General features: G+C 38.0%; 1 protein-coding gene across 1 annotated transcript in view; it reads left to right on the top strand.

The window, feature by feature from the left end:
• The first annotated feature begins 1001 nt into the window (after positions 1-1001).
• The window catches only part of LOC128703778 (uncharacterized), a 15096-nt gene continuing 1672 nt past the window's right edge, over positions 1002-14425 (top strand). Inside the window, exons 1-3 of the mRNA XM_053798597.2 lie at positions 1002-1095; positions 2181-2332; positions 3683-3841. Of these exons, the coding sequence (XP_053654572.1) occupies positions 1002-1095; positions 2181-2332; positions 3683-3841 (405 nt within the window). The remainder of the gene's footprint in view (positions 1096-2180; positions 2333-3682; positions 3842-14425) is intronic.

Here is a 14425-nt window from a genome sequence, read left to right as displayed (position 1 = left end):
AACGTGTGGCGAGGGTTAAAAATAGCTATCAAACGTGGCGAGGGTTAACAATAGTTATCAAACGTGTGGCGAGGGCTAACAATAGTTATCAAACGTGTGGCGAGGGTTAAAAATAGCTATCAAACGTGTGGCGAGGGTTAACAATAGTTATCAAACGTGTGGCGAGGGTTAAAAATAGCTATCAAACGTGTGGCGAGGGTTAACAATAGTTATCAAACGTGTGGCAAGGGTTAATACTAGCTATTAAACGTGTGACGGGATTTGTAGATGAATGGTTCAGAGAACCGACATGTTGATAACATGTCGGTTCTCAACATGTCGGTTCTCTGAACCATTCATCTACAAACCTGTCAGACACTGCAACTTCTTGGGATCTTACTACTTGGGAATTCTTCGCTTGCCTAATTCTTGGGCACGACCTACTTCAACATTGAACAAATGTTACACGACCTATGACTTCTGCACCTCTCCTGCCAACGGTTTATAAGCTCCTTCTCAGCACGTATGCCGTATTCTATTCAAGATTGATGGACTGACCACATCGACTCAAGGTTGAGGGACTGATTACCTCATTCTCCTCCTGTTCTTCAAGATTCTCCTTTGTATGGACTGATGAAGCCACTGTGTGGCGAAACGTTTCCTCAATAAAGATACCCAAGAGTTGCACGTGTGACGGGAGTTAACACTAGTGAAAGTTAACTGGCATTAGCGAGCGAACGTGCAACGAGAGAATGCCAGCAAGCAAATTTACGGCGAGAAAGAACATAAGCGAACGTGAGAGACAGCTGACTAATATTAGCTAGTGTGCGAATGCCTAGTCTAACAGTGAGTGACCTCGCGGCTCAGAGACAAATACTAGCGAGGGAACGTGCCCGAGAACTGATTAGAAAGCGAGAGTGTGGCGAGAGAAAATGAATAGTAGCAAGTGAACATGCGCAAGAACTGATTAACACTTGTAAACGAACGTACGCTAGAGCTGGTTAACACTAGCGATCGAAAGTATGGTGAACAACAATACTAGCGAGCGACCGTTCGACGAACTAGTTAACTGTGGAGGTGCTCAAGAGATATTAACATTAGTGAGCGAACGTGAAAGTGAGGCATTTAACACTAACGAGTGAACGTGCACGTAAACCCATTGACAATAGTGTAACCACAGCTGTGAGTGATGGTAAACTTTCCTTACATTAAGATGTCCAAGTAAAACAATTTTTGCTTTTATAAATCACGAACTTCTAATTGAACTTGTGTTCATCAGTTTTTATAACAATAAACCTATAATAAAAAAATCTTTGTAATTATGGTGAATATAAAATTCATTTTCGCGATCTTGATGAAAACAATTTTGATCTAAGCAAAAAAAAAAAAAAAAGAAAAAAAAAAAAAAGCATATCAGACTTTTTTTTCCAAATATATTTAATTTCGAATCGAGCATTTGCCTTTGACTATGGCATATGAAATGTCATAATCACTGGATAGTTTTATATAGCATGTATAGATACATATTGATCTGCATCCCAGAGAATCTCTCGTACTACTTTCAGTATTATATATAAAATCCAGAGCTTAGCTGGAACTTTTATTCCCCATATTATTTGGTGCCTTTTTCTTGATGGATCTATTTTATCGATAGATGTTTCCTTAACTTTTTCCCTCTCAGATCTGATACTTTTCTAAGTCACTCAGGTTCCATGCCCCTTTTTCTCTAACAGTCATTTAAGTACTGACTTTCACACCCCATATTCTGTCCCTCCTTATATTATATCAGTCCCTCTCATATTATATCCCTCTTTCTCATATTCTCGTCCTAATATGTCCCTCCCCTCACGCTGACCCTAGTCTCTTATTTTGTCGTTCCCTTTCATGATCTGTCCGTCCCTCATATTCTAATATGATAATTAGATAATTATCTATTTCTCTCTTACACTCTGTCGCTGTATAGTCCTTGTGGCTTAGCGCTTCTTTTTGATTATAATAATAATAATAATAATAATCTTACACTCTGTCCTTCCCTCTCACATTCTGTCCTTCCCTCTCACATTCTGTCCTTCCCTCTCACATTGTCCTTCCCTCTCACAATCTGTTCTTTCCTCGCCCACAGGATGGGTATGTATGGGGTGCATAATAAACATGTTAACTAACTAACCTCTCACATTCTGTCACTGCCTCTCGTCCCACAGTATTGGGTAACGTGAGCGGGTCGACGGGGCGAGTGTGGAGATTCGCTGTGATGGGTGACGCCCTAGTGGAACACTACATGATCCGCGACGCAGACTCACCCATCCTCCAGAGGGAAGTGGACGCAGTGGCCCAGTGGCTCGCCTCTGACACGGTGAGGCCTCAACATTTATATCCTACTCCTCTTTATGGATTGATATTAAAATATCGTTCTTGTCTGTGGAGGAAATCTGTCCGTTTGGACTGAAGCATAAGCATCCATACAGAGCAAGCAAGCTCTGTATGTTTACCTATACTTTTTAGGTACATCCGCAGCGTACAGCTTCACCGAGAACATATAAGGATGGTCATAGCGGCCAACTTGTCCAGCATGAGTCCCTTTACCAGAGCCGACCATACAGGGAGGACACCACAAATAACCCGCACATAGGAGAAAGAAACTCATAACGATGTTTTGGTCCGACTTGGATCATTAACTAGTCACAACTAGTCCAAGTGGGACCGAAATGGGTTTTTTGTGTATTGTTCCAGTCACGGTATTGTGCCTTTTATTAATGATCTGCATAGTGCGCCGGCCTTCTTCCCTGCCAGTCTGTCTTCCTAACTGACGCCTTAATCCTCCTCCTGCGCAGGTAGAGTAGAGTGGCAACATACTGCTGATATATTTAATTTTGTTAAAAAACCTAAGCCCAACCCCGCACCTGTCCTGTCCGTCTCACTTCACCTCGCTCACAGCCACCGCCCAGGGACGGAGGAGGTGGAATTTGAATGTTGTTCTTGGAAATTGGTCTCAGAATTTGGTGACGAAGGTGTAGCTTGGAGAGTTGGAGATCTGCCAGGATATTGGAAAGGATGAGGTAGCAAACCTCCCATGGTCACCCATCCAACTGCTTGGCACCATCGTCACTTACCTCCACTATCATTATCACCACCACCTCCACTACTACCAGTACTACCACAACCACGGCCACCATCACTACTACCATTACCCCCATCTCCTATTTTCACCATCACTACTACCATTACTTCCACGACCATCATATTGTAATGACCTGCCATTTATTTAATCTTATAAGATTCATTTTTTTACACAGGTCAGTTTTACAGGCTACGAGCTGTTATCCTACTTAGCTCATTTAAAAGCACAGCCATTTTCTAATGTGTACTACCACTCTCCAGGAAATATGCCCAACATTTCCATCCTTGCCGAGGCTCTTGCCACGGATACTCAATATGAGCTTGAGTGCATTGCCAACCAACCCACGGCTGTATATAACAAATAAACTGATGACAGCCCACTACAATTCATGCAGTCATCGGGAGGAGAAATCTTGAAGAAGAACAGTCACCAAAGCTCCACTGACTTGATTCATTATATAGATGAGACCCTCGCCACGAGAAATTTTATTTTCTCCTGATACAAAAAATCTTATATTTTAAATATTATGTGATCTTATTGCAAGAATTATACATCTTCAGTCACAGTGACTTTCTCCTCCCACAGTGTTACCATGTGATGCGTGACAACATCTTCCACAGGGTGCCCATGTTGGCAGGGATGTGGGGCGGGTGTAACAAGTGGCGGAGGGAAGAGGCGCAGATGGTGCGGGACTATGCTCTCTGTCATGCCTCACTCCCTTCCCAAGACCAGGAGATCCTGAAGGTAATTTAAGTGTGGTGCCTGAGCGCCTAGTTTGTGTACTCGTTGCTCATCTTGTGGGAAGTAGTGTAAAAAAATAACAGAATTCTCACACCCCATTAGGAATAATTATATCTTTTGGGTATTACAGTCGTTTTATATATAAATCATCATATAGTTATTACTTATCAAATCAATGCAACATGTGGAGACAATCTCCAGATTTCAAATAGTTTCTCATTAACACCGAAGTTATTCCGTAATTACATAGATTACAATCTCATCAAAATTTACCAAGTTAATATAAAGACTTAACAGTGTGATTTGTCATTTTGCGTAGTTTTATTTGGACATATCTGTAAATGTTTGGATCTAAGATGCAGCTCTTTAGATTGTGGACCTGTCTTTATCCATAAATTTTACATTTTATGTATTAAGCTCATCTATAAAGAGAACTAACAAAGGTATTTAAAATCTTCCCGTAATGATAGCTTGTGGCCTACTGGTCGGGGGCCCCTTAAATATAAGTAAATATCTTTATTTCTGCAAATACATGTACAAGGTATACAGTCCTAGCTGACATCCATGACATACTACGATATAGAAAGCCCCTTGTTATAATAATAATAATAATGATAATAATAATAATAATAATAATAATAATAATAATAATTGTGGAAAATTGCATTTATCTGAATGTATCATTATATACATAACAGTAAATGAACATAGATAATTATTATTTATCAGTTAGACAAGTAGGAATTTGGGACACCTAGGTCGCAAAAAATGTCCCCCTTCGATACGTACCACTGTCATATCCACAAGTTGCTCTGGACCTATTAATTACAAATGAAAAATACATCACCAGGTATTCTGGTAAATATATAAATTTGTGGACTTTATATTAAAATTAAAAAAGGATTATATATACACACATTTACATAACAGAAGGAGAATATCTTAAAATCATAACACTCACCAATTTGACTGGAGATTAAAGTGTATCATACTCAGAAAACCCCCCTGTCTACATTTATAATAATAATACTGGCCAGAACTATAAACATAATATAGACATGACTTAGCTGGGGTTCCTGGAGCTGTCTTGTCCAGTCGCCTGATATCTCAAATTATGCAGGAATGCACATCCAACAATTTTGCCTCCTATTTGAGAGGTGTCAGCCCGATTTTAACCTCTAGAGCACGAAAAATTCTTCCCATTATTCACAACGTGTTATTCAATTCAAACAAAATGGCGACTGACCTTCCCAGCTGCAGGTTTCCCATTTTCGATAACATACTTCTTTTAAAAATACAATATAGGGCATCTATTTACCTATAAATTGCCGTATTTCCGGAAAATATATACAGTATTTTCCATACTGCAGCCGGCCAGAGTTCGTTGCTAAACGACTCAAATTGCTCATTTGACAATGGTGGAGAACCTGGGTACATATAGGATCTGGCATCCACACGGCAACATATTACACAAGATTTAATCACCCCTTTTACACTTTGCCGTCCTTGTGGAATCCAGAAAGTTTCCCTAATACAATTTAAGGTATTGTACCCCACCATGCATTACATTTTTATGGGCATTTAGAACAATTAAATTTGTTAGATGATGAGTTTTGGGCAGTAAGATAGGGTGTTTAGCATAATCACCCAATTCAGCATTTTGTAACCTACCTCTGCACCTAATTACATTGTTCTCTAAATACAGCCCCAATTTCTCTATTATGGAACCTTTCACAATTTTTCTTTCCATCATCAATTTAATCTCATTTCCATAGATTTCTTCCTGTACCCTCTTTATCCAATATTCAAGAGGATGTGAAAACTTGCATGATATATTCATCTTGTTTAGAAATTTAAACACCAACTTAGTTACATTGATTAGTTTGGGTAAAGAATACCTATTTATATCAATGGCTAAGGAAGGACAAACAATTGGAGTTGTGGTCACAGTAATTTCAACAGGAGTAATATATGCCTTTTGTACAGGCCAATTAGCTTTATTTACCAACCAGCTCGGTCCTTTAAACCATGATACAACATTTACAAATTTAGCTTAAGGTAAACATCAAGACAAGAAATCAGCTGGATTCTCCTCACCAGGTATATGATTAAATGTTAACATATGCTGGCCCAAACTATTATACTTCTCTTGCATCTGATTAATTTCAGCAACTCTGTTTTGTACGTACACAATTTTACTGTTTCCATTACGAATCCATTGTAAGGATACCTCATTATCAGACCAAATTACAGTGTCACTAATATTTATCTCCTGCAACTTATTTCTTATATAATTAGCTAATTTGACACCTACATAAATGGCTGTTAATTCCAACTGAGGTAAAGTACGTGATTTAATTGGAGACACTTTAGCTTTAGACATAACAAGAGAAATAACACTATTACATTGAAGGTAAACAACTGCTCCATATGCCAATTTTGAAGCATCACAAAAAATGTGGAGTACATTTTTCCCATTTGGATTGGCCACCTGGCGTGGGAACTCCAACATTGGAATTTTTTCATAATCACCAATTAATTCATCCCACCTGTTAATAAATTCCTCAGGCAGAATTTCATCCCAAGCACATTTAAGTTTCCATGCTTCCTGAATTAATAATTTCCCTCTTATAGTAAGGGGTGACACTAAACCTAGTGGATCAAAACATTTGGAAACTTCAGCAAGCAAGACTCTCTTAGTTAATTTATTGGGCATACTGTAATTATTAGGTTTTAACATTAACAAATCTCTCTCAGTATCCCAAGTTAATCCCAATACATTGCTACATTTTGGCACTTCATCTCCAGGGTAATCTTTACTTGTTTTGTCGTTTAATTTGGACGAATTACTATTCCATTCCCTCAGAGGCATATTTGCACTTTGCATTATTTTATTAGCCTCTCAATAAGTCATTAACAGTTCTTCTTCAGTTGATGTCACACCCAGGAAATTGTCCACATAAAATTGTTTGCTCATTACTTTACTCAATGGACTTTCCATACGTTTAAGGTGTGCATTTATCATCGCTTGAAGTAGGAACGGACTGGATGTAGCACCAAATAATACGCTCCTAAAGCGAAAGGTTTTCAGAGGGCTAAGTGGGTCACTAGGATTCTCAGGCCATAAGAAGCGGGTACAATCCCGGTCAGCCTCTTGTAAACCCACTCTTAGGAAAGCTTTACTTATGTCAGCCGTAAAGGCATAATGCTTCACTCTGAAATTTAATAAGATATCTCCTAATTTTTCCATCAACGACGGACCTGTCATCAAGCAGTCATTTAAACTAGGTACATTTTTGTTACTCCTGGCACTACAATTAAACACATTCTCAGAGGAGTGGTCTTAGAATACCTCTTCACTCCATGATGTGGCAAATAGCGACCATAAATTTTGGCTTGCTCAGGAGGTACCTCTTCTATAAATTTATTAATTAACTGCTCAGCAATTATATCATTATAGGCAGTTAACAATTCTGGTGTCTTACTCAGTTCGCGGAGCTGAGCCTTTAATTGTCCATATGCCATTCTGTAATTAGTGGGCAATTCTGGATGGTTCAGTCTCCACGGAAGTCGTACCCAGTATTGTCCAGATTCAAATTTTACATCTCTCAGGTATTGCTCCTTAGTAAAAGAATCGTCTGGACTTTCTTCATTTACATTTATTCCAATGCTGTCTAATTCCCACAATTTATGCACTGGCTCAACACCATCCTCTATGGAAGAATTATGCTGGGGCACGACTTCATAAGTAAGACACACAGTTATGGTATTTGTAGTTTCCTCTAGTCATGAATTATTATTACGAGGAATCCTACCATACATTGCATGGCCTCCTGCAGTCTTCAAAAGGGTGACACCGCATTTCTTTGCCATACCCTTTACAAAGGAGGCATAATAGTCACTACCTATCAAAATATTTATTGGGCCTACAGAATCATCACTTACACCAGAAGGTGCTAAATTTACATTATGTGAGAGTCTTTCTGTAGCTTTACTAAGCCCTACTGTAGTTATTTTCTCTGGAAGTCTATCTACAATTACTGCATTAACACGTTTTTTATCATTGCCCAACCTGACAGTTACATAAACAGTGTCATACAATTGAGCCCTTTTATCCGAGAGAAAACCAGATAATTTTAAAGTTGTGGGATCTCCCATCTGTGCTTTCATACCATCAAGACATTTACGTTTAATGAAAGTACGTTGGGATACTTAGTCTAATAATGCAGTTACATTTTTTTTATTTATGCCTTTTATCATAAATTTTTACCTGTAACACAGGTAAGGCTACTTCAGCAAAACCATCATTATTAACATTAACAGCAATTTTTACATTAGCTACTGTTGTGTCAGGATTGTCAACATTATCATTATTATCAACATTATCATATAGACCTTTACACATGACTATATGGTGTCTTCCTTTGTGACATTGATAACAGTTGTTTAATTTGGCATAGCAATCCTTTACATTGTGATTACCTAAACAACTGATACATCTGTCAAGTTCCTCCAATCTTTCAGCTTTATCATTCCATGAATTGTATGCATTGCAATTCTTAGAAAAATGAGTACCCATGCAGAAAAGACAATCTCGCTTGAGGTTCCTAAACCTGTATTCCCTGGAACGCAGGAGGGAGATACATGATTATATACACCTGGAAAATCCTAGAGGGACTAGTACCGAACTTGCACACGAAAATCACTCACTACGAAAGCAAAAGACTTGGCAGACGATGCACCATCCCCCCAAGGAAAAGCAGGGGTGTCACTAGCACGTTAAGAGACCATACAATAAGTGTCAGGGGCCCGAGACCGTTCAACTGCCTCCCAGCACACATAAGGGGGATTACCAACAGACCCCTGGCAGTCTTCAAGCTGGCACTGGACAAGCACCTAAAGTCAGTTCCTGATCAGCCGGGCTGTGGCTCGTACGTTGGTTTGCGTGCAGCCAGCAGCAACAGCCTGGTTGATCAGGCTCTGATCCACCAGGAGGCCTGGTCACAGACCGGGCCGCGGGGGCGTTGACCCCCGGAACTCTCTCCAGGTAAACTCCAGGTTATTAACTGGGCTACTCTTAGGAGGGTACTTATTCTTCTTACCTTGTGGAGAATCATTATTTCTGATTCTTGCTACTTGATATGCAAATACGAAACTATTTTTAGGAAATGAATTTTGATTATTACCATTGGGATAATTTCTCCCTTTGTGAAACTTGACAGATACCTCAGAGTTATTATGTGTTGCATCTTTAAAATGAGTTGGTTGGCTGGTCTGCAACTGACCAATTAAATCTTGTAGACCTAGTCTTATTTCCTCCAGACCAAAATAACCCTTGTGATACTTGTTAGAGAACCATTCAAGTGTTTTACAGCTTAATTTATTCTGTACTATGGCACTCAATAACCAGTCTGATTCCTTCAGATTATATTTATTATTTAAAGTTTTGAGAGTGCTCTCCAGTTTAACTCTAAACTGCTGTAAACCTTTGTAAGTGTGATCTGGAGATTTTAAATTAACAATGATACTCACTAGATCCAACCTACTTTGTTCTATATTACCAAAAGTGACCTTCAACAATTCAACTGCTTCCTTGTAAGAGTCATCTACATTGGGAAAGGCTTGTGTCAGTATGTGAGCATCTTCTCTTACCTGTCCTTTGAGGTAAAATAATTTAGTTACACAGGCTAGGTCACTCCTGTCATGAACAGCTGCTTTAAAAATTGACCAAAATTCCTCTCAATTTTCACCAGGATTAAATACAGGTAAACATAGTCCTGGGAGTTTTGGCAAAGACATATTATTTGTTGGAGCAGACTGATTAACTGCCTGGTTTACACATTTTAATTTATTCAAGGCCTGACTTTTACAAGAATCTTTTCCTCTAATTCATAATACTGATTAATCATGAGATCTACTTCAGTCTCGTCTACACAGTTTACTAACAAATCTCCTTCATATTTGTTGTAATATAATGTGTATGAATTATATCTATTACCTAAAGCATCTAAATACAATTTTAAATCATCAGCATTCACAGTTTCTTGATTCATTAATTCCAAACATTTATTATATGCCTTGGTTACATGAACTTTTCTAGCCTGTAGTGATGCTTTCTTTACTCTGTATTCCATATGCTTGTCTTCAACATTAATTTCCTCATTTTCAGCCATGAGGCAATGTATTAAATTCAACTTAATAACACTGATTATGTATTAAATTATGCACTTTATAAAGGTAAATAGTACAACTTACCTTTGAATAAATCCTAGCTACTTGAGCTTAGCAATTACATGTAAGAAATTATATAAATTTCAAATGTACATTAATACAAGCGAACCTTTAGCCAGACTTGGCTTATCAAAATTAATATTATACAAATTAATAAATCCTTGCCAGAATTTGGCATAGCAAAATTAATATTATACACATTAATATTAGTTACACTTGGCTTATCAATTACACATACACTGATATAAATCTTGGCCAGAATTATCTTATCAAATTAATATTATACAAATACATTAATATAAATACTAGCCACTTTGGGTTTGCAAAATTGATATACACATTAATATAATTAGCTACACTTGGCTTATCAATTACACATACACTTATACACATTAATATAATCTTTAGCCACCCTTGAGCTTAGCTTATCCAAATTAATATTGTAATAATTATAATCCACTACACATTAAGTAAATTTGTGAACTTAACATCCACCTCCTGTTATTTCACATATAATTATTAAGTAATTAACTAATTAATGACTTCACTAATTACCTCCGGTTCAAGAAGGACCAACGGGCAAATTAAATGTGGAAAATTGCATTTATCTGAATGTATCATTATATACATAACAGTAAATGAACATAGATAATTATTATTTATCAGTTAGACAAGTAGGAATTTGGGACACATAGGTCGCAAAAAATGTCCCCCTTCGATACGTACCACTGTCATATCCACAAGTTGCTCTGGACCTATTAATTACAAATGAAAAATACATCACCAGGTATTCTGGTAAATATATAAATTTGTGGACTGTATATTAAAATTAAAAAAGGATTATATATACACACATTTACATAACAGAAGGAGAATATCTTAAAATCATAACACTCACCAATTTGACTGGAGATTAAAGTGTATCATACTCAGAAAACCCCCCTGTCTACCTTTATGATAATAATACTGGCCAGAACTATAAACATAATATAGACATGACTTAGCTGGGGTTCCTGGAGCTGTCTTGTCCAGTCGCCTGATATCTCAAATTATGCAGGAATGCACATTCAACAATTTCGCCTCCTATTTGAGAGGTGTCAGCCAAATTTTAACCTCTAGAGCAAGAAAAATTCTTCCCATTATTCACAACGTGTTATTCAATTCAAACAAAATGGCGACTGACCTTCCCAGCCGCAGGTTTCCCATTTTCGATAACATACTTCTTTTAAAAATACAATATAGGGCATCTATTTACCTATAAATTACCATATTTCCGGAAAATATATACAGTATTTTTCACAATAATAATAATAATAATAATATCTTTATTTACTACAAGTACATGTACAAGGTATACAGTCCTAGCTGACATCAGTGACATACTACTATATAGAAAGCCGCTTGTTATGCAGAGCATTTTGGGCAAATTAGGTCAGTTTTGTCATAGGATGCGACCCACACCAGTCGACGAACACTCAAGTACCTATTTTACTGATGGGTGAACATAGACAACCGGTGTAAGGAAACGCCCAATGTTTCTATACTCGCCGGGAATCGAACCCGGACATCTCACCGTGTGAAGCAAGTGCTTTTGCCACCAGGCCACGGGCCACCTTACACTAAGGTTTAGCTGCATCTGACTAAACTTATGCACTACTAACTGATGTACTTGATTATTATAATCAAAACCCAGCACTAAACCCATGTAAAGGTCCTAGGACTACATTATTAATATATAAGGTTACTTCTCTAATTCTAATATTAGTTACTAACTATAAACCTACCTAAACGTCCCTTTTATGGTAAATAAATCAATCAATATGTTTAGCCGCCACCTCTGCTAATTAGCTGTGTGAGTATGTGGATGTTAAGGGCTCATACTGCTTATTTACTGTTTACTCTCTGTGGAACTAAGTTCCCACATGTTCTACATTTAAGAAGTTACGTAAAAAAGTTCCACGATGCAAGAAAGTAGAAGCTCCGATGCTCTGGATCAAGAGTTCTTCACTAACATCAAGGACCTTGATCGCCAAGACTCACGTTGTCTTAAAAAATCAAACATTGACTCTCATGACTCCTCATGTTCTGACTTCATTATCTCTAAGAGTTTTTAGTTTGCAGCAGGTGTAGCATACCTTCTTTGTATTACTTGGTTAAGCACTTTTCCATCTTACAACTTCTTATATGTGAGATATCAACGTGCATTTCGTACGTTGCGGTGAAGACAAGGTCAAACCCTTGTCGAATTCGCAAGTGAGAAAAAGGTTGCTTTTGAGAGGTGATGCAGGGCCTCGAATTGCAATTCTTTTGAAAAATTGTTTTAACTAATACTGTATGAAGATTTCTGTATCTGTATGCCTGCCAGCATACAGGAATATCTGATAGATCATACTGCATCAGATGTTCTGGAAACAGCAGCTTTAGCTGATAATTATGAGACAGCTCACAAACTTGTGTACCACAGCACTAAAAACAAAGAAATGAAGTCCTAAAAGATGGCAGCACAAATCAGCTGACAAATGGAGGTTTCCACATTCATGTAACTCACCTCGCATCCTTGATTGCAACCTAGAATTAAAATTAAGGTAATTTTGTGCCCAGATACTTCTTTGCTTGTTATTTTATCTTATTACTTTCATTAAATTCAGTAGAGTAACATTAGCACAATAGAGTTCCGAGACGTATGTTCCGGCTCACCATCACAGGCATGAGACACACTACCAAAAACTGAATCTAAATGACACGAGGTGAGAAGATTATTATTATTATAATCAAGGGGGAAGCGCTAAACCCGGAGGATTATACAGCGCCTGGGGGGGGATGTGGAAGGCATTCAGGCTTAATTCGGGGAACTGGAGCACAGATCCAATTCCCTAACTCAAGAGCCCCTCACCAACATCAAGGAACCTTCCTTGAGGGGACGAGGTGAGAAGAGAGATGGGGTAAGTTACGGCAGATGTATCAGGTGAGTCATTTCGGCTTAACACTCACGTGAACAATGAAACAAGCGGGCAGGTAGTTTGAAGCGTTGGCAGCCAATCACAACTCTCCTTCGACGAGCACAGTGAGAGGTGTAGTTGTTACATCCCATTTTCATACATACACTAAGTATAAGTCAGATAATAATATAAAACACGAAATTTCCGTTTTTAGATATTAACGAAAAAATCAGCAATATAAAATTAGATGAAATAGGCAATATATATATATATATATATATATATATATATATATATATATATATATATATATATATATATATATATATATATATATATATATATATATATATATATATATATATATATATATATATATATATATATATATATATATATATATATATATATATATATATATATATATATATATATATATATATATATATATATATATATATATATATATATATATATATAATAATTATGGCATTTTTTCTGAGATCGCCACATCCCACCCTCATATCAACTCTTTTAATAATCATATACGGGAGTCACTCATATGCCATGAACATCGAATACATAAAACTTTCAAACATTCAGTGTCTGTGTCACTGTTTAGGTTTGTCACTACCAATGTAGATTTTAATAATAATCAGGACATGCAACATTCCCCAATGAAAAACAGGGGCGCCACGAATACACTGAGAGACAACACAGTAAGTGTCTGGGGACCAAGACTGTTCAACTGCCTCCCAGCATACATAAGAGGGATTACCAATAGACCCCTGGCTGTCTCTAAGAAGGCACTGGACAGGCACCAAAAGTCAGTACCTGACCAACCGGGCTGTGGTTCGTACATCAGTTTCCGTGCGGCCAGCAGTAACAACCTGGCTGATCAGACCCTGACCCACCACGAGGCCTGGTCTCAGACCAAGCCGCATGGGCGTTGATCCCCGAAACCCTCTCCAGGTAAACTCCAGGTAATGGGGGAGCGCTAAACCCGTAGGATTATACAGCGCCTGTGGGGAGGGGGATGGAAGGTATTCAGATTCAATTCAGGGAACTGAAGCACAGATCCAATTCCCTAGATCAAGAGCCCCTCACCAGCGTCAAGGAGCCCCTCACCAGCGTCAAGGAACCTTCCTTGAGGGGAGTACTAATTTAGTGGCGGCACAGTGGAGGATGTATTTCTTGATGAGCATGACTCCAGAGACTCATGATAGTGGTGATGACTCCACAAACTAGCAGTATATAGTGACTGGAGACAATACTGTCATTCCACCGGTGGTGGAATAAAGGGACACAAGTGCAGTAAAATGTAACCTTCAATGACGACATTTCGCCCACACAGTGGGCAATACTAAGTCGTCTCACCGCTACCCGGTACTGTAATTGTGGAAAATTGTATTTATGT

This window comes from Cherax quadricarinatus, chromosome 20, assembly GCF_038502225.1.
Source record: "Cherax quadricarinatus isolate ZL_2023a chromosome 20, ASM3850222v1, whole genome shotgun sequence".
Taxonomy (NCBI): Eukaryota; Metazoa; Arthropoda; class Malacostraca; order Decapoda; family Parastacidae; genus Cherax; species Cherax quadricarinatus.
This window is presented reverse-complemented; position numbering and strand designations above follow the sequence as displayed.